The 24,675-nt window shown below is 39.1% G+C and overlaps 1 protein-coding gene across 3 annotated transcripts in view; it reads right to left on the minus strand.

Annotated features, from left to right (window-relative positions):
- Positions 1 to 2,566: 2,566 nt before the first annotated feature.
- Positions 2,567 to 24,675, minus strand: part of MEI4 (meiotic double-stranded break formation protein 4) — a 230,758-nt gene continuing 208,649 nt past the window's right edge. For all 3 annotated transcript variants that reach the window (XM_070480769.1, XM_070480768.1, XM_070480767.1), the window contains one exon: positions 2,567 to 3,987. In XM_070480769.1, coding sequence (XP_070336870.1) covers positions 3,718 to 3,987 — 270 coding nt within the window. In that variant the 3' untranslated portion in view covers positions 2,567 to 3,717. The remainder of the gene's footprint in view (positions 3,988 to 24,675) is intronic.

Below are 24,675 nucleotides of genomic sequence, written 5' to 3' on the forward strand. Positions count from 1 at the left end.
TTTTCATATGTACAAGTAATTCATTTTCACAAAGTTGGTGCTTAATAGTTGTTGAATAAATGAAACCACATTTTCACAGATCACAGCTGTCAGTGTTTTAAAAAATCTGCAAATATACACAAAAATCTGGAAATATGAAAGGCTTTTTTGTTTGCCTCTTTAGGAATATACTGCCCTTGTTATAGGATGACAACAAACATGATTAAAAAGTACAACAGCTTGTGAAAGAACTGCATCTCTTTATAGGTCCAAGAACAAAACAATCAGATGTGTTTTCTCTCCTCACTGAGCTGAGCTCAGCATGCTAATGGTCCACCTACTTACTCTGTCTTTAGAGAGAGATTTGCAGTTTTAGAACATGATTCTTGAAAGATGCTCTATAACACATCTAAGGAGTCTTAACTATAGTAAAATGTTATAATCCGGAGAAGGACAGCTGCTCAGTACAGGTTTAAGAATCCAAAATAAGCTAACAGAGAACCACCATCCTAGAAGAAGGCTTATCAAGCTTCAACGACAATTACAAAGGTATTTGTGTTTCATGAATTGCCAGGACAGCTGTTAAGGAGAGTGGACTGCAAAGACTAAATTCCTGGGGGCAAAACCCAAAAGGTTACTTCCTGGTTTGTCTGAGTTCCTTGTCTCTAAAATGGAGAGAATAACATTACCTCTCACATAGGGTTGTTGGGAGAATCAAGTGAGTAAATATAAGTAAAATGCTTAGATCAGTGTATGTTTATTATAAATATATGTATTTTATATATAACACTATATGAGTGTAACACTTAACACTTTTATGATTTTCTCCATTTTTAGGAGTCTTCCCTATCCTCTTTATTTTACATCCTATCCTACATCCAATTTCATTGGTGCCCAAAGGTGACTGCCAAGTCTTCATTGCTACAACATTCCTAAATACTGTTAATTCTAGCTTACATCATTCATTCTTTTTTACCATTTTATTGAAACAGCTATGTGGCTCATTTGATCATCTTTTCACTAGCAAGAGATTTAGACCTCAATACTAAATATACTGCACAACTAAGTGTTACAGATGGAAACACAGGATAATGAAGGGTTAAGTATTGTATAAATGACTGAAGTTGTGTTTACATAAAAGTGAAAGGTGTTAGTCACTCAGTTGTGTCCAACTCTTTTTGACCCCATGAAGTCTAACCCACCAGGCTCCTCTGAGCATGGGATTCTCCAGGCACCAATACTGGAGTGGGTCGCCATTCCCTTCTCTATGGGATCTTCCCAACCCAGGGACTGAACATAGGTCTCCCACCTTGCAGGCAGACTCTTTACCAACTGAGCCACCAGGGGAGCCCAATACCAAATGGAAATGAAATGTACCTCCATACGGTACATTGATGATGACCCCCAAATCTTATCTCTTCTTTTGTAATAAACATACTTTTTAAAGCTAATTTTCAGACTATGAAGCTTTGAAGACTACTGGAATTATTCTTAGGGTCATTATGTTACTGAGTTTAAGCTCACTTTGCTTGCCACAGGACAGGCCAATAAGTTGGAGATGAGGTGTTGGGGAAAGGAATAATGACTTTATTGGGAAAGCGGGCAGACCAAGAAGATGGCAGTCTAATGTCTCAGCATAAACATCTTATTGGGGTCTGGATGTCAGGTTCTTTTATAGAGTCAGAGAGAGAGGGGGGTGAGGAAGTAAAAAGGTCACACAAGTCTTGGAAATATCTCCTGGAATGGCCAGCCTCAGAGAGGGGATGGATGTGTTAATTTCTTCCCAAGCCATCCACAAGTGGACAGGGTCAGGATGTTTCCTGAAACAAAGGCACTTTTGGCTTAATATTCAGACAGAAGGGCAGGGTTCACTGAGGCAGGCCATTATGTATACACAGCATCCTTTTATGGAACAAAAGCAACAGGAAGGAAAGGTTAGAGTAAGAGAAACATCTCAGCAGGGAGTCAGATTTTTGTTCTTCCCTGTAACTCATGCTGGCTGACTGCAGTGGGGGAAGGGCCACTGCCCTTGCTCCTGTATTTACCAACATCTTCTAGTTATTACGGAAGAGAGAGGATGGGGTGATGTCATAGGATTTATACAGATCTTCAGAGGTGTTCCCAGGAATTCAATACAAACGAAATTCCTTCTAATTTAGGATCTAAAATATCCCTCTTACGTTCAACTAGTATGTAAGGTGGAACACATTATTTGCCCCAATTCTCCATCCTCTCATGGATCCAGTGCCCACTGCCATGTAACTTTGCAAATCTCCCTAGTCGAGGTGGAGGGTACTCGTCTGTCTTCCTCCGGGCCTGACCCTTTGATGGAACTGGTCCATACATGTGGGCGGAAGTAACATGCGCAGTTTCTCAGCCTCGCCCTTTTCCTCTCACCTACCTGCCACCGCCACAGCAGATCTTCCTGAGCAGTTGCTCCTCTCTCCTTCCACCTGGGACCCAGGCTAAGCACATGTGGACGAAAAAAAAGCCCTGTATACAACACAGAGCCTAGCCCGGTGGGATCTGCTGAGGGCGCGGGGTTTTCAGCAGGTGCAGATGAATTGATCCTCACGTGACCCACAGACATCGAGAAAGCAACATTTATTGCTGTATACCATTAAGACTTAGTGGTTCTGTGTTATATAACAAAGTTGACTGATAGATTTTGTTTCAGTATTACATAAAAAAGGTTTTATCTTTTGTAGAAAGATAGAAATAACTCCACAAATATGTGTCAGGTAATGATTTTTTAAAATACCAATGACATTCAGGAAAGGTAATTAACTTGTGAAACAATTTCACATATAATTAATAAAGCAAATCTGTATTTGCTAAATTGCACTACAGGAAAGCATATAACATATGCTAATTAAGTTAGTTGGTTATCATTTTAATAACTGACAATGTCAATGAAAGTGTGTAACTGAGAAATCCACCCAATACTTTCAATAAGTATAAATATACCTTTAATAAACATAAAGTATATTTCTAGACTGATGCTGGAATTTGTGAAAATATCCTTAATGACTTAGCTACATGTAATAACTACATTTGAACAGTAACAGGAATATTTTATATAATCAACAGAATCAAAACAAACATTTGTTGAAAAACAAATGGGACATTTAAAATGATTAGTACTTTCAAAACGACTTGACAATATGTTGATTATATGAAATTAAAGGCCATTAGCTTTACAAATGCTAAGAACTTTTCTGTTTCTACATGAATCCCATCTAAGACAATAGAGAGTAAGTGACACTAAGAAAAAATTTTGAAAGAATCTTATTTATAACCACTTATTTTAAATGCTGAGTTGGTAAAGTAACAAAACATAAGATATCTTCTGTTACCTTTTAGCATCTAGTAAATGAAAATCTTTTAAAATGCAATTTTTTAATAAGAAAGACAATTTATGGTCCATTTTAGAGAGTAACAGAACTAGACTGCATTGAGTAACATATTGCAACACACAGTTCCATAGGACTAAGGCGGGGCATTCTCAACTGAAACTGGCTGATTTTAGTACAGAAATACGACTCATAATCTTTTTATACATAGTTTAAGATTATTGAATTCAATTAAGATTATTGAATTCAATTAATGATTGTCTTTAGGGATCCATTTAAAATGCTCATTTAAAAATATTCTTGAAAAAAAAAATTCTTGAAAACATTTAAGCACAAGATCTTCATATATTAAACTTTAGTATGCTTCTGATTATTTGGCAAACTGCTAAGGAAGTGAGTTATTTCCAACAGTTCCTATTTCTACTGAGTTCAAGAGAATGCCCAGTCTCCACAAATAAAAAGTAAATAAAGGAAATGCATCAGAGAGTTTGAAAACAGTTTCATCATGCTTCTGAAGAAATGTCTTGATTTCCTGATCCTCATGCCCCATTCTCGAACTGTTGTCTTCTTTGTTTTCCTTTTGGAGAAGTTGCTCCAGAACCCAGAGCACAGAGAAAATATTTTCATAGCGTGCCACATCATAATTGGCTTGTACCTACAGAAAAACAACAAACTCCTTTAAAAAAATATTGCAGTAGCTTAGCTCAGAAAAAGCCAAATACAGAGATCAAATGTTTTTAACAAAAAGTAAAACACTTGACTTATTTCACACCTTCTATCTTCCTGTTTCTTTGACTGGGGTTGGGAGAGAAAGGAAAAAAGAGAACATTTTTTCCAAAAACTTTATGATTTTGGGCATGAGTTTCTTTCCTTACCTTTGCAAAGTTCCAGACCTTTCTCTACACTGTTGCTATAATTTGTTACTCAGATGAATTTGTGGACACTTGGCAAAGAGTCTTACGCATCCCAAGTCTTGTGTGTTGAATTCAACCTTTCCCCAAGGGCTTCCAAAGCCCGATACTTCTGTCAAAGATAATATAAGGATCTTTGTGGGCTGGATTCTAGGAACATGTTTCAAAATATCAATATAACACAGTTCTAAAGCACTTCGGGTTATGACCAATAAGCAACCAGATGTAATCTCATCCTGAGGCTATACAAGCCAGGAGGGAGTATGATTAAATTTGAATCAGATACATGGTCATGAGAAAAAATGTGTATGTTTCTTGTAAAAATTATTATTTGGCTTAGATGGCTTAAAGTGAGATAAATCAAAGGAAGCCCTAAAAAGTGCACAAAGGAAAACAGAACATAAGGGAATACAAGAAGCATGTGACGATATAAACTGGCTTTCTCATTTGTTTATTAAGAAATATGCTGGAAACATTCACCAAATTTATCCACTATAGTAATACATAAGTGAAGAAACATTCTTTTAGAGCTCAGAGGAATGTATCGTCAACAAGGTTGTCTGATAAAGAAACAAGTATATACAGATAAATGATAATTTTGATTTTTAACTGAGGTATAATTGACATAACATCATATTACTTTCATGTATACAATGTACTGATTCAATATTTGTACATACTGCAAAATGATTTCCACAGGAAGTCCAGTTAACACCAGCATACAGTTACAAAATTTTCTTGTGCTAAAAAATTTCAAGATTGATTTTAGTAGCCCCTTTAAAATATGCAATATGGGGTTATTAACTATAGTCACCATGCTGTACACCTGCATTCAACCTTTTCAGTTTTCAACTAGAAATTTGCACCTTTTGACTCCCTTAACCCATTCTGCACCAGACCCTCACCTCAGTTCAGTTCAATTCAGTCACTCAGTCGTGTCTGACTCTTTGCAACCCCATGAAGTGCAGCACGCCAGGCCTCCCAGGCCTCCCTGTCCATCACCAACTCCTGGAGTCCAGCCAAACTCATGTCCATTGAGTAGGTGATGCAATCCAACCATCTCATCCTCTATCGTCCCCTTCTTCTCCTGCCCTCAATCTTGTCCAGTATCAGGGTCTTTTCAAATGAATCAGCTCTTCACATCAGGTGGCCAAAGTATTGGAGTTTCAGCTTCAGCATCAGTCCTTCCAATGATCTCCTGTAGGGTGGACTGGTTGGATATCCTTGCAGTCCAAGTGACTCTCAAGAGTCTTCTCAAACACCGAAGTTCAAAAGCACCAATTCTTTGGCGTTCAGCCTTCTTTACAGTCCAACTCTAACATCCACACATGACTACTGGAAAAACCACAGCCTTGATTAAATGGACCTTTGCAGGCAAAGTAATGTCTCTGCTTTTTAATATTCTGTCTAGGTGGTCATAACTTTCCTTCCAAGGAGTAAGCGTCTTTTAATTTCATGGCTGCAATCACCATCTGCAGTGATTTTGGAGTCCAGAAAAATAAAGTCAGCTACTGTTTCCACTGTATCCCCATCTATTTGCCATTAAGTGACGGGACCAGATGCCATGATCTTAGTTTTCTGAATGTTGAGCTTTAAGCCAACTTTTTCACTCTCTTCTTTCACTTTCATCAATCAAGAGGCTCTTCAGTTCCTCTTCACTTTCTGCCATAAGAGTTCTGTCATTTGCATATCTGAGGATATTGATATTTCTCCCAGCAATCTTGATTTCAGCTTGTGCTTCTTCCAGCCCAGCGTTTCTCATGATATACTCTGCATATAAGTTAAATAAGCACGGTGACAATATACAGCCTTGATGTACTCCTTTTCCTATTTGGAACCAGTCTGTCTTTCCATGTCCAGTTCTAACTGTTGCTTCCTGACCTGCATACAGGTTTCTCAAGAGGCAGGTGAGTTGCTCTGGTATTCCTTTCTCTTTCAGAATTTTCCACAGTTTATTGTGATCCACACAGTCAAAGGCTTTGGCATAGTCAATAAAGCAGAAATAGATGTTTCTCTGGAACTCTTGCTTTTTCAATGATCCAGCAGATGTTGGCAATTTGATCTCTGGTTCCTCTGCCTTTTCTAAAACCAGCTTGAACATCTGAAGTTCATGGTTCATGTACTGCTGAAGCCTGGCTTGGAGAATTTTGAGAATTACTTTACTAGCATGTAAGATACGTACAATTGTGTGGCAGTTTGAGCATTCCTTGGGATTGCCTTTCTTTGGGATTGGAATGAAAACTGACCTTTTCCAGTCCTATGGCCTCTGCTGAGTTTTCCAAATTTTCTGGCATATTCAGTGCAGCACTTTCACAGCATCATCTTTTAGCATTTGAAATAGCCCAACTGGAATCCCTGACAACCATTTTGCCTTTTTGCACTTCTTTTCCATGGGGATGGTCTTGATCCCTGTCTCCTGTACAATATCCCAAACCTCTGTCCATAGTTCATCAGGCACTCTATCAGATCTTGTCCCTTAAATCTACTTCTCACTTCCACTGTATAGTCATAAGGGATTTGATTTAGGTCATACCTGAATGGTATAGTGGTTTTACTACTTTCTTCAGTGTAAGTCTGAATTTGGCAATAAGGAGTTCTTGATCTGAGCCACAGTCATCTCCTGGTCTTGTTTTTGCTGACTGTATAGAGCTTCTCCATCTTTGGCTGCAAAGAATATGATCAATCTGATTTCACTGTTGACCATCTGGTAATGTCCATGTGTAGAGTCTTCTCTTGTGTTGTTGGAAGAGGGTGCTTGCTATGACCAGTGCGTTCTCTTGGCAAAACTCTGTTAGCCTTTGCCCTGCTTCATTCTGTACTCCAAGGCCACATTTGCCTGTTACTCCAGGTGTTTCTTGACTTCCTACTTTTGCATTCCAGTCCCCTATAATGAAAAGGACATCTTTTTGGGTGTTAGTTCTAAAAGGTCTTGTAGGTCTTCATAGAACCGTTCAACTTCGGCTTCTTCAGCATTACTGGTTGGGGCATAGGCTTGGATTACCGTGATATTGAATGGTTTGCTTTGGAAATGAACAGAGATCATTCTGTTGTTCTTGAGACTGCATCCATGTACTGCATTTTGGACTCTTTTGTTGATTATGATGGCTACTCCATTTCTTCTAAGGGATTCCTGCCCACAGTAGTAGATATAATGGTCATCTCAGTTAAATTGACCCATTCCAGTCCATTTTAGTTCGCTGATTCCTAGAATGTCGACGTTCACTCTTTCCATCTCCTGTTTGACCACTTCCAGTTTGCCTTGACTCATGGACCTAACATTCCGGGTTCCTATGCAATATTGCTCTTACAGCATCGGACCTTGCTTCCATCACCAGTCACATCCACAGCTGGGTGGTGTTGTTGCTTTAGCTCCATCCCTTCACTCTCTCTGGAGTTATTTCTCCACTGATCTCCAGTAGCATATTGGGCACCTACCGACCTGGGATTTCCTTTTTCAGTATCCTATCATTTTGCCTTTTCATAGTGTTCATGGGGTTCTCAAGGCAAGAATACAGAAGTAGTTTGCCATTCCCTTCTCCAGTGAGCCACATTCTGTCAGACCTCTCCACCATGACCCGTCTGTCTTGGCATGGCTTGGCATGGCTTAGTTTCACTGAGTTAGACAAGGCTGTGGTCCATGTGATCAGACTGGCTAGTTTTCTGTGATTGTGGTTTCAGTCTGTCTGCCCTCTGATGCCCTCTCTCAGCACCTACCGTCTTACTTGGGTTTCTCTTACCTTGGATCTGGGGTATCTGTTCACTTGAGGAAACCACAAATCTGTTCTTTGTTCAGAGTTCAGTTGTTTGTCTGTTTGTTGGTTCTACATATAAAAGGGACCATACAGTGTTTATCTTTTACTATTTGACTTATTTCACTTAGCATAATGCCTCAAGGTCCATCTATGGTGCTGTAAATGGAACAATTCCATTCTTTTTTATGGCTAAATAATAGTCTATTCCATACATGTATATACACCCAATTTTTTTTTAAATTTATTCATCCATGGATGGCATTTAGGTTGTTTCCATGTCTTGGCTATTTGGCTATTGTAAATAATGCTGCAATGGACATAGGGGTGCACGTATCCTTTCTAATTAGTATTTCAAGTGAGTTGATACTAATACTCAGGAGTGGGAATTGCTGGATCATATAATAGTTCTATTTTTAACTTGAGGAAACTCCACATTGTTTTCTATAGTGGCTGCACCAGTTTAGATTCACACCATTAGTGCACAAAGGTTCCCTTCTTCTCCACATCCTCACCATCATTTGTCTTTCGATACTTTGGGAGTTGGTGATGGACAGGGAGGCCTGGTGTGCTGTGGTTCATGGGATTGCAAAGAGTCAGACAGGACTGAGTGACTGAACTGAACTGAACTGAATAACCATTCTAACAAGTGTAAGGTGATAGCTCACTATGGTTTTAAGTTTCATTTTTCTGATGATTAGTGATGTTGAGTATCTTCTCATGTACCTGGTGGCCATGTTTACGTCTTTGGAAAAATGTCTATTCAGCTCTTCTCCTAGTTTTTAATTGAACTGTTTTTTTGCTACTGAGGTATATAAATTCTTTATGTATTTTGGATATTGGCCTCTTAACAGGTATATTCATTGGAAGGACTGAAGCTGAAGCTCCAATACTTCAGCCACCCGATGTGAAGAGTCAACTCACTGGAAAGGACCCTGATGCTGGGAAAGATTGGGGGCAGGAAGAGAAGGGGGTGACAGAGGATGAGATGGATGGATGGCATCACTGACTCGATGGACATGAGCTTGAGCAAACTCTGGGAAATAGTGAAGGACAGAGAAGCCTGGCGTGCTACAGTACATGGGTTCACAAGGAGTCAGACACGACTTAACGACTGAACAACAACAACAATATGATTGGCAAACATTTTCTCCTGCATTCAGTAAGTTGCCTTTTCACTTTGTTGATCTTCTTTGCTTTGCTGAAGCTTGTCACATGATGATTTCTGCTTTTGGTATGAACCTCAGAAAATGACTGCCAAGACTAATGTCAGGGAGCTCACTTCCTATGTTTCTTCCAGGAGTTTTAAGGGTGTAAAGCAGGCAGAGTGTGTCTTGGTTTCTTTCTACTTGCTTTGAGAATCTCTCTTTGGGCACAGTTAGCTCTGCTTCAAGTGGGCTGGGGTCCCCTGAAGTGTCCCACTTTTCCATGCTGTTGTGGACTTTACTTTTACCAGAATTTATCTGCTTTGGGTTCCACGTTTATCCTAAATGCTCATTCTTGTGATAATTAAATGGATGAACTCCTTTGCTCCAAGATATTTATATCTCAAAAAACATTAACTTGAAATTAACTCTCCTCTTTGGAGACAGTATACATTTAACTTACAAGCGTCAGTAGCCCTCCTGCTCACCATGACTAAGATGGCATGTCTGTAGGGGGAGATCTCTCCTATAATTCCCAAGTTTCATCACACTGGCAGCTGCCCACTCTGCCTAATCATATGTTCAGAAGCTTTCTGGATTAGTGCACAAGCTGAATAAAAGGTAAAATAAATGGTACTAACATGACAGTTGATACCCTTCTACTGTATTTTGGGGTAATTTTTACATTTTTAGTGTCAAATTAGACTGAACCACACTAGTGCAGGAAAATCCCCAACAGAAGTAAAATATCATCACTTACATTATGAAATTCATGCTATAGACAAGTGGTGCCTGTTTCCTAATTGTTTTTTCAGTTGAAATTCAGTCTAGCTTAACTTGACATTTTTGTAAAGATTTATTATCTTTGAAGCAGATATATCTACTTGCTTACCCTCTTCCCATTTCTCCCTCCTTTTTCATCAACAGAACCTCAGTTTTGTTCAGAATGAAAATGGATCAATTAAAAATGTCTATTTTCCAGTCTCTCAAGGCTAATTCTGGTCAAACAGATGTAAATATAAGCTCTTTAATAGCAGGCAAAACCCAGTGGAATGCCCTTTTTCCTTCTCTCTTCACCACTTGGAAGGAAAGGTGCAATACTTGGAGGTCCAGCAGCCTTCTTGTGAGCATGAGGATGAAGGCTGCCATGGATCAGCAGAAAAGGCCAGATTCTAGAAAGCACTGTGCAGCTCCATTTACCCACGAGGGATGACTGTATCTTGCTGCACTGTGCTGGGGTTCACTTTTTCTGATTTGGTCTTTTAAAATCATAACCGTGAGACTTCATGTAGGCAGGAAGGAAATTAAATTTCCTTTGTCTTAGAAAGCTGCTGCCTGCTGTCTCTGACACAGAAGAACAGAGATGTCTAAAGGGACAAAGCTAGGCATTCCTTGGCAGCCGACCATAAAAGTTACTGTACACTGAGGTGTGGCTCACAGTTTACTGCTGAAAACGGAGAATGTAACAGTTCATTATGTTCAACAGTTTGATAATTTATGTGGGCTAGCCAAGAGCATGCAGACGTACAGTCTGACACTTTCAGAAATAAGCATGCAGCTACGGAAGGGATGAAAACACAACATGACATTATTCTAATTGCTACAAATACAAGAGATGAAGAAGAAAATTGGATCATTACAGGGCAGAAGCCAAATCAAAGAGTCTAGGTGCCTAATCTAAATGTTACATTAAATGTTCATGGAATATAATATGCCCTGGCTCTGTATCCCACATGCCAGATTTTATTAGACAGAGGCAATAAGTAAGATATAACTATAATTAGTAGTTTCTAAGAGAATGAATTCAACACAATACTATAAAGGAAAAGGTCAGTTGTCATTGTGATGATTAAGTGAAAAACATACCCCTAAGTTTTAGTAACTCAGCCTTTTTTAACTACTAGAAGGCAGTAGATTTCAGTCAAGGAGCTAAGGAGGATGAAGTTAACTCTCTATCAGCTACTTACTATGCAGCTTTAGCTTCTGACGCCCAGGAAAAGGCAGTGAGGGAGGCCAGCACAATACTGCATGTGGCCCAGCTAGCAACAGTGCCTGAGAACAAAGAAGCACCACATGCATAATGCACATACACACACCACACACACACACACAATCAATGAACTTATGTTTGCAACAGAATCCTACAACCTTGGTGCCAGGCCCATACTGAGGGAATAGAAGGCAAAGGCTGACCAGAGCCAAGTAGTTAATTAGGGAGGATTTCTTAGAGATGAACTGTGAGCCAAGCCAGAGGGAGTGAAGGGTGTACACTGGTCAGTGACCTTTTGATCAAAGTACCAAGTCAAAAAGAATAAAAAGGATTCAATGGACATTAATCCATCTTGTTTTATCCAGATAATGACAAAGTTAATCTGCCTAAAACACTGCATTCCAGAGACTGGTTCCAAGGAGTTTATGTCTAATTTGTGGGTAACTTAGACTAAAAGTTCTAACTATTAAAAGGGCTAGCATCTGGGATATTGACATTTTGCCATATTTCCAATAGGAAGTAATTTAATAAGTGTGAAACATGTATACATAAAAATATCAATTAAAGAGGTATATATGATAGAATTAAAAATCTGTCTTAATTAGCTTTGTTTAAAAAAAATGATGCTTTTCTCATTAACCAACTTTACCTACTTTTCTGAAATCTGTTTTTTGAGGCTCAATATAAAGACACAGCACAGGATCACAAACTTTCAAATATGTATTACCTATCATCATCATCATCACTATGTTTTTACTCAAAGTGAAAAAAATATCACCTTATCCATAAGGGTCTCTGAAGCTAGAGGAAAGCTACTGGTATTACTCAAGTACCGTACCGTGGTCGACTGTTGGGAGCATTTCAAGCTCCCTGTGAACTATTCCTATAGAGGTGTGTAGAACCTGAGGATGCACTTTTAGCTTCTTTCCTTTAGCAAGAAAACCCTTCATAGATGGCAGTCAGCCAGCAGACAATTCCTTTTAGTGCAGAAGCATCACAAGTGTTAGTCACTTAGTCACGTCCATAACAAGAAACCTAAATGTAAGACAATTAACATCTTTCTGATATCAGAAGGCCTGGGGAAGAGGAGTATGTTTGGGTTAAACACAGTATTCTAAAGGAAATATAAAAAATGCCCAGTTATTTGACTTGGGTGAGATGGATCAAACTGTCCAAGTCTTGTTGTTGTTCAGTCACTAAGAGGTGTCTGGCTCTTGCGAACTCATCAGCACGCCAGGCTTCACTGTCCTTTACTACCTCCAGGAGTTTGATTAAACTCATGCCCATTGAGTTGGTGATGCCATCCAACCATCTCATCCTCTGTCGTCTCCCTCTCCTCCCACCCTCAATCTTTCCCAGCATCAGGGTCCTTTCCAATGAGTCTGCTCTTTGCATCAGGTGGCCAAAGGATTGGAGCCTCAGCTTCAGCATCAGTCCTTTCAGTGAATTTTCAGGATTGATTTCCTTTCAGATTGAGTCCTTGATCTCCTTGATCTCCTTGCAGTCCAAGGGACTCTCAAGAATCTTTCCAGCACCACAGTTCAAAAGCATAAATTTTTGTGCTCAACCTTCTTTACAGTCCAACTCTCACATCCATACATGACTACTGGAAAAAACCATAGGTGGTAAGGTGAAAGAAGAGAGTGAAAAAGCTGGCTTAAAACTCAACATTCAAAAAACTAAGATCATGGCATCCAGTCTCATCACTTCACGGCAAACAGATGGGGAGAAAGTGGAAGCAGTGACAGATTTTATTTTCCTGGGCTCCAAAATCACCGGGAACAGTGACTGCAGTCATGAAATTAAAACAGGCTTGCTTGTTAGAAAGAAAGCTATGACAGATCTAGGCAGTGCGTTAAAAAGCAGAGACATCACTTTGTCACAAAGGTCCATATAGTCAAAGGTATAGTTTTTGCAGTAGTCATGTATGGATGTGAGAGTCAGACCATAAAGCAAGCTGAGAGCCAAAAAATTCATGCTTTCAAATTGTGGTGCTGGAGAAGACTCTTGAGAGTCCCCTGGACAGCAAGGAGATCAAACCAGTCAATCCTAAAGGGAATCAGTCCTGAATATTCATTGGAAGTACTGATGCTGAAGCTTAAGCTCCTTACTGTTGCAAACAGCTGACTCATTTTAAAAGACCCTGAGGCTGGGAAAGGCTGAAGGCAACAGGAGAAAGGGGTGGCAGAGGATTGGATGGTTAGGTAACATCACTGACTCAATGTATAGGAATCTGAGTAAACTCTGGGAGACAGTGAAGGACAGAGGTACCTGGCCTGCTAGAGTTCACGGAGTCGCAGAGAGCCGTAAACGACTGAGAGACTGAACAACGAACACCATTCCACTCAGAGAGGCTTTTTCACTACTTTATGCCACAGTGTTAAACTCAGTCTCAGGCTGGAAACGCCTTCCAAGCATTTTGAGAAGCAAATAGATGATTTATTTGTCTGGACTTTCATCACAGTAGTTCTTGACAAAGCAGTAAAAGCCAGATGACTGTTATTACCACAAGAATGCATTAAGTAAGAGAACAGGGCTCACAGACAGGAATAAAAGCAGGAACACTTAGCACTTTGCAACATTACGTTTCTGTCTGCCTCACATTCCACTTCTCGCCCTTCAATCCTACTGCAAACATGGACTGGGTACCTTCATGTGCCAGACCCCACTAAGTATGGGAATTCAAAGAATAGGACTGGATCCTATCTATACGAGGAGAACTCTTTGTATGCATCTAGGGAGACAAAGACATGACTGAGTGACACACACACACACACACACACACAGACAAAGAAGTATAAAATAATGGCAATGCAGAGTATGTGCCATTATGTGCTATCAGTTCAGATCAGTTCATTTCATTCACTCAGTCGTGTCTGACTCTTTGTGACACCATGGACTGCAGCATGCTAGGCTTCCCTGTCCATCACCAACTCCCAGAGCTTGCTCAAACTCATGTCCATGGATTTGGTGATGCCAAAGTACTGGAGTTTCAGCTTCAACATCAGTCCTTCCAATGAACATTCAGGACTGATTTCCTTTAGGATGGAATGGCTGGATCTCCTTGCAGTCCAAGGCACTCTCAAGAGTCTTTTCCAACACCACAGTTCAAAAAAGCATCAATTCTTTGGTGCTCAGCTTTCTTTATAGTCCAACTCTCACATCCATACATGACTATTGGAAAAGTTACTTTTAAGAATAAGGAAATGGCATAATAGAAATAATCGTTGAATAAAAGAAAAAGCAATAATGCTATAATCATGTGATATTCTTTAACAACATTTTAAATGTCTTGCTGCCTTCTAGTTGATTTTTTATTAAATATATGTATAACATTTAGTGGGGTTTTTTTTTTTTACTACTCCATGAAATACTTGTGTATAACTGTAACTATGATTATAATAATTATAATTTTTACCTGAAGGTACTCTTTTTTAAAAAATGAAAGATCCATATGGAATGCAGAAAATTTAGAAGAAGGAGTTAGACTTCAAACTATGAAAAAGTTAATCTGGTTTGACTTTTTTCATTACCTTCATGCTGGGAAGCTGTTGGGGAAATGCATCTATTACAAAAGTGCTAAGTGGTCCTGAGGAAAGCTTTGGTATGTCGAGCTGATGAAAGTCTCTACCTGATGACAAATATAAAGAAAGGAGTACAGAAACAGAGGATCTAGCCTTCCATTCTCTCCTTCAAAGAACATCTCAGTAGATATTGCCAGCTGCATGCTGAGATGGAAACTGTACAACAATGACAAGAAGCATGTACTGGAAAAGGAAATGGCAACCCACTCCAGTATTCTGCCTGGGAAAACCTGTGAACAGAGGAGGCTGGTGGGCTACAGTCCATGGGGTTTCAAAGAGTTGGGCACAATTAGCGACTGAGCACATGGCTTCACTATACTTTAAGCGTCACAGGTTCAAGGTGGAATTACATATGTGAATAATCACAGTACAATGGGATGTATTTATACTGTAAGAGTGTTATCGTATTGGCATTGCTCCTGGATGAGTTACAATAAAAAACATGAGGATTGTGCTCAGTACATAATCTCAGTGGAGAATGCTGAGTACCTCTGTTTTAAACTAGCAATGGCTTATAAGGAAAATCAAATATATTATGGGAAATGAAGTTAATTTAAATGCATTGAATATCAAAAAGCAGGAGAACAACTCTGTATACATATACTAATACACAGGTTATAAAAGTGCTTCTCATCTTTTTAAGATATGCATTGCAAAACAAAAAAATCAAGTGTTCTACTTTCTAACACCATACACAAAAATAAACTCAAAATGGATTAAAGATCTAAATGTAAGACAAGAAACTATAAAACTCCTAGAGGAGAACATAGGCAAAACACTCTCCGACATAAATCACAGCAGGATCCTCTACGACCCACATCCCAGAATTTTAGAAACAAAAGCAAAAATAAACAAATGGGACCTAATGAAACTTAAAAGCTTTTGCACAACAAAGGAAACTATAAGCTAGGTGAAAAGACAGCCCTCAGATTGGGAGAAAATAATAGCAAACGAAGCAACAGACAAAGGATTAATCTCAAAAATATACAAGCAACTCCTCCAGCTCAACTCCAGAAAAATAAATGACCCAATCAAAAAATGGGCCAAAGAACTAAACAGACATTTCTCCAAAGAAGACATACAGATGGCTAAAAAACACATGAAAAGATGCTCAACATCACTCATTAACAGAGAAATGCAAATCAAAACCACAATAAGGTACCATTACACTCCAGTCAGGATGGCTGCTATCCAAAAGTCTACAAGCAGTAAATGCTGGAGAGGGCGTGGAGAAAAGGGAACCCTCTTACACTGTTGGTGGGAATGCAAATTAGTACAGCTGCTATGGAAAACAGTGTGGAGATTTCTTAAAAAACTGGAACTAGAACTGCCATATGACCCAGCAATCCCACTTCTGGGCATACACACTGAGGAAATCAGATCTGAAAGAGACACGTGCACCCCAATGTTCATCGCAGCACTGTTTATAATAGCCAAGACATGGAAGCAACCTAGATGCCCATCAGCAGACGAATGGATGAGGAAGCTGTGGTACATATACACCATGGAATATTACTGAGCTGTTAAAAAGAATTCATTTGAATCAGTCCTAATGAGATGGATGAAACTGGAGCCCATTATACAGAGTGAAGTAAGCCAGAAAGATAAAGACCATTACAGTATACTAACACATATATATGGAATTTAGAAAGATGGTAACGATAAACCTATATGCAAAACAGAAAAAGAGACACAGATGTATAGAACAGACTTTTGGACTCTGTGGGAGAAGGCGAGGGTGGGATGTTTCAAGAGAACAGCATCAAAACATGTATATTATCTAGGGTGAAACAGATCACCAGCCCAGGTTGGATGCATGAGACAAGTGCTCGGGCCTGGTGCACTGGGAAGACCCAGAGGGATTGGGTGGAGAGGGAGGTGGGAGAGGGATCGGGATGGGGAATACATGTAAAACCATGGCTGATTCTTGTCAATGTATGACAAAAACCACTACAATATTGTAAAGTAATTAGCCTCCAACTAATAAAAACAAAAAAAAAAAAAAATCAAGTGTTCTGAGGAGTACTCACATTTGTAAAACATATCAGTTAGTTCATTTAACCAGCACTATATGCACTTGGTTATATGTTTATAAACAATTATTTTCAGAAAAAAAATAATGTTCCCAAATAAGTTGATTATCATTGGTTAATTTCAAAGAAATGTTTAAAATAAACACTGACCACATTTTAAATGTACCTATATTTGTTTCTTAATTTCAGTCTGAAATTACAATATATTTTACCTTTGTTTAGAAACTAAACTATGCTGCTAACATTAGAAAGATAATTGATTATTTATTGAAATTCAACCCCAAGATGTAATATCTGGATCTGATATAAAAATGACATTAAAAGCTTTAAAAAGATATATTCATTAGTAAAAAACTCTCCAAATACTTCAAGGAAGCGGTTTCAGCAATGAAAAAAAAATGAAGATCTTATTCAAAAACTTTTTCATACTTGAATTCAAAATGTAAAGAAATGAAGCAGTTTCTTGTAAAATGCTGCACCTTGGGGGAATAAAGCCCACTTCTCTGGATGACTAACCTTCAGACATCAACTATCTTTGGAATTTGCAGACCCTGAGACAGGAATGGCCCCCAGGAGACTGTTTCTGGTGGACTGTACGCGTGACTCTGCAGGAGGGTCACTGGGGGTAACTAAGGACAAAGACTATGTATGTGGTTCTCAGTTAGATGCTCTGAACTCCTGTCACGAACTCATTCTGCTGGTAACAAGGACAGAGTAGAGAGTGCTGCTCCACGAGAGGAGAAGTGAGAATGGACAGCAAAGGAAAGCTTAGCAGACTCAGACTGGGCCTTCCAGAATGGAACAGGAGCTCCAGATGCCTCAGCGTGCCTCAAGGACATAAGAGGCAGCACAGACCAACAGCAGATGCTAGTTCTGAAAAATGTATAATGACACTTGATACATTTAGCTTAATAAACTGAATTTACTATGGCATTCCAATAACATGTTCAAGTTTAAAAAGTGTCTCACTCATGTGTGCATGCTTCCCTGGTGGTCAGAGGGTAAAGTGTCTGCCTGCAACACAGGAGACCCGGGTTCAATCCCTGGGTTGGGAAGATCCACTGGAGAAGGAAATGGCAAACCACTCCAGTATTCTTGCCTGGAGAATCCCATGGACAGAGAAGTCTGGTGGGCTATAGTCCACGGGGTCGCAAAGAGTTGGACACGACTGAGTGACTTCACTTATTTATTGACTCACGTGGAAAATTTTCTAATGCAGAATAGTTAATTTTTGCAGTGATCTTAGAAGGTACGATGTACCATCAGAAACATTATTTATTTTAGCATAACTAATAAGTCCCTGGACATTATCCATAGAAAATTACTACAAAATAGTTACTCTTGGCAAGTACACTAGAAAGTTTAGTAGTAGTGTCTTTTCAAATATACATCATGTTTTAAGAAAACTTAGAGAAAAAGTACCCAAACTAGATACACAACTTATTTTAGAAAAAGGTATATACACATATACAGATACACACACACACACACACACATATGTATATCTGTGTATACAACTGTACATAATTAATATGGACATAATTACTTACTTTTAGGATTCATGAGTATGCATATAATATTTCAGCAACAATAATGCTGTATATACATAGTCTTGAATCAGTTATGGAAAAACCTGCACAGCCTTCCACGAAATAAGAACTCTGGTTTAAAGGTGTATTATTTTTCATAAAAGTGTAGGAAAAAGAAATTCAGTAAGCACATACTGTATAATGAAGCATTTGCCTCATCTTTGTCCTTGGAATTTCCTGAGTGAAAGGAGTGTCTTTGTGATTCATGGTGGGGTCCTTGGCTCCTACATGAGATGAGTGAGTGTAGGCAGTGGTCATCTGCAACACCAACCATGAAATTAGAAGACCGAGGACTGAGTCAGCCTGACCTCGGGGAAGGTGGGGGCTGGAGACTGAGTTCAATCATGTGCTCATTCGTTCACTCAATCACCTCTACATAGGAAACTCCAATGAAAACTCTGGCAAATGATGCTGTGTAGAACTTTCTGGTTGGTGGACGCACTGATACACCCTGAGGATGCTGCATCCTGATCCCAGGAGAGGAGGTTGTACAAGTTCTATGCTTAGGACTCCCTTGAACCTCCCACTGTATCTCCCTCCATTTGGCTGATTCTGATCTGTATGTTACAATAAAATAAGTATAATACTTTCATGAATTCTGTGACTCATTCTAGTAAATTATGAAACCCAAAGGAGTTAGCAGGAAGGCTCCCCTCCCCCACATTTGTATCGAGTTAGTCAGAGGCACAGACCCTCACCCCCGTGGTGGCTGGCATGGGAAGTGAGGGCAGTCTTACTGGAGACCACACCTTGACACTGTAGGATCTGCACTAAGTCCTGGTAACTGGCATCAGAACTGAACTGAACTGGAACCCACTAATCTGTCCTGAAGTAGAGGCAAATTACACAAAAGTATTCAAAAGATCTAAGGAATCATAAAAATGTGAAACTTCACAAGATGTCCCCCTCATCTTTCACACTTGTTTTTACTGAGGTAGAATAACATACAACGTTTTATTAGTTTTAGTTATACAACATAATGATTCAATATCTGTAAGTTTGGGAAATGGTCACCATAATAAGTCTAATTAACATTCATCACCACCACAGAGTTACAAATATTTTTTCTTGTGATGAGGACTTTTAGCATTTATTGTCTTAGCAAATTTAAAACACACGATGCAGCTATTATTAACTAGTTACCATGCTGTATATTACATCCTCATGACTTAGGTATTTTGTAACTGAAAGTCTGGACCTGTTGACCACCTTAATCAATATCGCCCACCCCATTCCCCTGACCTGTGATATCTATGAGCCTGCTTTTTCTGTCTGCTTCTTCTTGGTCACATCCATCACCACGGACCTGATCCCCTCTACACATCTGGACCACTTCTAGTCTCATTGCCCTCTGATAACCACTCATCTGATCTGCTTTTGTGTGTGTGTGTGTGTGTGTGTGTGTTTTGATTCCAGACACAATGAAATTATACAGTATTCGTCTTTCTTTCTCCATGTGACATACTGCACTTAATATAATACCTTTAACTTACATATGCAGAGTACATCATGTGAAATGCCAGGCTGGATGACGCACAAGCTTGAGTCAAGATTGCTGGGAGAAACATAAACAACCTCAGACACGCAGATGATACTATTTTAACGGCAGAAAGTGAAGAGGAACTAAAGAGCCTCTTGACGAGGGTGAAAGAGAGGAGTGAAAAAGCTGACTTAAAACTCAACATTGAAAAAGCTTTAGATCATGGCATCTGGTCTCATCACTTTAAGGAAAATACATGGGAAAAAGTGGAAGCAGTGCCAGATTTTACTTTCTTGGGCTCCAAGATCACCGTGGATGGTGACTGCAGCCATGAAATTAAAATATGCTTGCACCTTGGAAGGAAAGCTATAACAAACCTAGACAGCATATTAAAAAGCAGAGACATCACTTTGTCAAAAACAGTCTGTATAGTCAGCTATGGTTTTCCCACCAGTCATGAACTGATGTTAGAAATAGAGGAAAACAACAGAATGGGAAAGACTAGAGATCTGTTCAAGAAAATTAGATACCAAGGGAACATTTCATGCAAAGATGGGCTCAATAAATGACAGAAATGGTATGGACCTAACAGAAGCAGAAGATATTAAGAAGAAGTGGCAAGAATATACAGAACTATACAAAAAAGACCTTCATGACCCTGATAACCATGATGGTGTGGTCACTGACCTATAGCCAGACATCCTGGAATGAGAAGACAAGTGGGCCTCAGGAAGCATCACTACGAACAAAGCTAGTGGAGGTGATGGAATTTCAGTTAAGCTATTTCAAATCCTAAAAGGTGATGCTGTGAAAATGCTGCACTCAGTATGCCAGCAAGTTTGGAAAACTCAGCAGTGGCCACAGGACTGGAAAAGGTCAGTTTTCATTCCAATCCCAAAGAAGGGCAATGCCAAAGAATGTTCAAACTACTGCACAGTTGCACTCATCTCACATGCTAGCATGGAGAAGGACATGGCAACCCACTCCAGTATTCTTGCCTGGAGAATTCCACTGACAAAGGAGCCTGGTGGGCTACAGTCCATGGTGTTGCAGAGCTGGACATGACTGAGTAACTAATGCATGCACACACACACACACACACACACACACGCTAGCAAAATAATGCTCAAAATTCTCCAAGCTAGGCTTCAACAGTATGTGAACCGTGAACTTCCAGATGTTCAAGTTGGATTTAGAAAAGGCAGAGGAACCACAGACCAAATTGACAACATCCGTTGGATCATCGAAAAAGCAAGAGTTCCAGAAAAACATCTACGTCAGATTTATTGACTATACTAAAGCCTTTGACTGTGTGGATCACAATAAACTGTGGAAAACAGAAATAGTAATACCAGACCACCGGACCTGCCTCCTGAGAAATCTGTATGCAGATCAACAAACAACAGTTAGAACCAGACATGGAACAATAGATTGGTTCCAAATTGGGAAAGAAGTACGTCAAGGCTGTATATTGTCACCCTGCTTATTTAACTTATATGCAGAGTACATCATGAGAAACGCTGGGCTGGATGAAGCACAAGCTGGAACCAAGATTGCCGGGAGAAATATCAATAGCCTCAGATATGCAGATGACACCACCCTTACGGCAGAAAGTGAAGAGGAACTAAAGAGCCTCTTGATGAAAGTGAAAGAGGAGAGTGAAAAAGCTGGATTAAAACTCAACATTCAAAAAACTAAGATCATGGCATCTGGTCCCACCACTTCATGGCAAATAGATGGGGAAACAGTGGAAACAGTGACAGACTTTACTTCTGGGGGCTCCAAAATCACTGCAGATGGTGACTGCTGTCAAGAAATTATAAGACGCTTGCTCCTTGGAAGGAAAGTTATGACCAATGTATACAGCATATTAAAAAGCAAAGACATTACTTTGCCAACAAACGTCCATCTAGTCAAGGCTATGGTTTTTCCAGTAGTCATGTATGGATGTGAGAGTTGGGCTATCAAGAAAGCTGAGTGCTGAAGAATTGATGATTTTGAACTGTGGTGTTGGAGAAGACTCTTGAGAGTCCCTTGGACTGCAAGGAGATCCAACCAGTTCATCCTAAAGGAAATCAGTCCTCAATATTCACTGTAAGGACTGATGCTGAAGCTAAAACTCCAATACTCTGTCCACCTGATGTGAAGAACTGACTCACTGAAAAAGACCCTGATGCTGGGAAAGATGGAAGGTGGGAGGAAAAGGGGACAACAGAGGATGAGATGGTTGGATGGCATCACCGAGTCAATGGACATGAGTTTAAGTAAGTTCCGGAAGTTGGTGATGGACAGGGAAGTCTGGCATGCTGCAGTCCATGGGATGTAAAAAAGTCGGACACGACTGAGTTACTGAACTGAACTGATGAACTGATGTGAGAGCTGGACCATAAAGAAGGCTAAGTGCCATGGAACTGATGCTTTCAAATTTTGGTGCTGAAGAAGACTCTTGGGAATCCCGTGGATGGCAAGAAGATCAAACCAGTCAATCCTGAAGGAAATAAACCTTGAATATTCATTGGAAGGACTGATGCTGCAGTTGAAACTCCAATACTTTGACCACCTGATGTGAACAGCTAACTCACTTGAAAAGACTCTGATGCTGGGAAAGACTGCAGGCAAGAAGAGAAGGGGGAGTGCGCAGAGGATAAGATGGATGAATGGCATCACTGACTCAATTGACAGAAGTAGAGCAACTAGATCATTCTTAATTTTTTGAGGAACTGCCACACTCTTTTCTATAGTTGATGTATCAATTTATAGTCCTTCCAAAATGCACGATTCCCTTTTATCCACTCCGTCACCAACATTTGTAATTTCTTATCTTCTTGATGATAGTCATTCTAGCAAATATGAAGTAATCTCACTGTAGTTTTGATTTGTATTTTCCCAATAATTGGTGATGTTGGGCATCTTTTCATGTACCTGCTGGCCATGTGTATACATGTTTTGAAAAAAAAAAAGTCTATTCTGATCCTTTGCTCTTTTAAACCAGGTTGTTTTTATTGTGTTGTATAAATTCTATGTATTTTGGATACTAATCCCTTAGAGGATAAAAAATTTGCAAATATTTCTGATTGAGTCATTGGCTTTTAACTTTAATTCTGGTTTCTTTCACTGTGCAGTAGCCTGTTAGTTTGACGGGATCCCATTTGTATGTTTTTGCTTTTTTCCCCTTAGGTTTGGAGCTAGATCCACAGAAACATCGCTAAAACTATATAAATGGGTTACTGCCTATATTTTCCTCTAGAAATTCTACAGTTTCTGATCTCACACTTAAGTTTCTAATCAATTTTAATTCTTATGGATAGTGTAAGATAGTGGTCTAGTTTCACTCTCATAAGTGTGTCCATCAATTTTCCCAACATCTACTGATGAGATTCTCCTTTCGTCATTGTATGCTCTTTGGTCATATATTAACTGTTCATATATGCGTGGGTTTATTTCTGGGCTCTCTACTCTGTCCCATTAATCTGTGTGTCTTTTTTTGGCACCAGCACAATGCTGTTTTTATTACCATATCTTTGTGTTACTTTAAAATCATGTGGTGCTATACCTCCAGTTTTGTTCTTTTTCTCAAGATTGTTTTGGCTATCCAGGGTCTTTTGTGGTTCCATATGAATTTCAGGATTACTTGTTCTAGTTCTGTGAAATGCACCACTGGAATTTTGATGGGGATTCAACTGAATCTGTGGATTGCTTTGGGTAGTATGGGCAACATTTTAAAAGTATTAATTCTTCTAATCCAAGAATATGGAATATTTTTCCATCTACTTGTGTCTTCTTCACTTTTTTTCATTAGTGTCTTATTTTCAATATACAGTTCTTTCATTTCCTTGGTTAAATTTATTTTCTAGGTTTCATATTCTTTTGATGCCATTATAAATTAAATTTTCTTAATTTTTCATTCTGATAGTTCATTGTTAGTGTACAGAAACACAATGATTTCTATATGTAGACTTCATATCCTGTGACTTTTCTGAATTAATTTATTAGCTCTAATAGTTTTCGGGTGGTGTAGATTCATGTCACCTTCAAATAGTGAGAGTTTTACTTCTTCTTTTCTGATCTGGATGCCATTTAATCCTTTTTCTTACATAATTACTGTAGCTAAGACTTCCAAAACTATAATGAATAAAAGTGATGGAAGTGGGCATCCTTGTCTTGTTTCTGATCTCAGAGGAAAGGCTTTCAGCTTTTCACCATTGAGTATGATGTTAGCTATTGGTTTTTCATGTATGTTTTTTACTTTGTTGAGATATATTTCCTCTATGCCCAGCTTGTTAATGGTTGCTATGACAAATGGATGCTGAATTTTCTCACAGCCTTTTTTTGCATTTATTGAGATGATTTTTATTCTTTATTTTGCTAATTTGATTGATTACGAAGACTGGTTGGCAGACATTGAACCATCCCTGTATCCCTGGAGTAAATTCCACTTGATCATGTTGTTTGAGCCTTTTAATGTACTATTGGATTGTTTGCTAATATTTTATTGAGAATTTCTGGATCAGTGCTAATCAGGAATACTGGGCTAGTTTTTGTTCTAAGTTATAAGAATACACCATATATGCAGAGTACATCATGAGAAACCCTGGGCTGGAAGAAGCACAAGCTGGAATCAAGATTGTCAGGAGAAATATCAATAACCTCAGATATGCAGATGCCACCACCCTTATGGCAGAAAGTGAAGAGGAACTAAAAAGCCTCTTGATGAAAGTGAAAGAGGAGAGTGAAAAAGTTTGTTTAAAGCTTAACATTAAGAAAACTAAGATCATGGCATCTGGTCCCACTGCTTCATGGGAAATAGATGGGTCAACAGCGGAAACAGTGTCAGACTTTATTTTTTTGGACTCCAAAATCAC

Source organism: Odocoileus virginianus, chromosome 19 (assembly GCF_023699985.2).
Source record: "Odocoileus virginianus isolate 20LAN1187 ecotype Illinois chromosome 19, Ovbor_1.2, whole genome shotgun sequence".
NCBI lineage: Eukaryota > Metazoa > Chordata > Mammalia > Artiodactyla > Cervidae > Odocoileus > Odocoileus virginianus.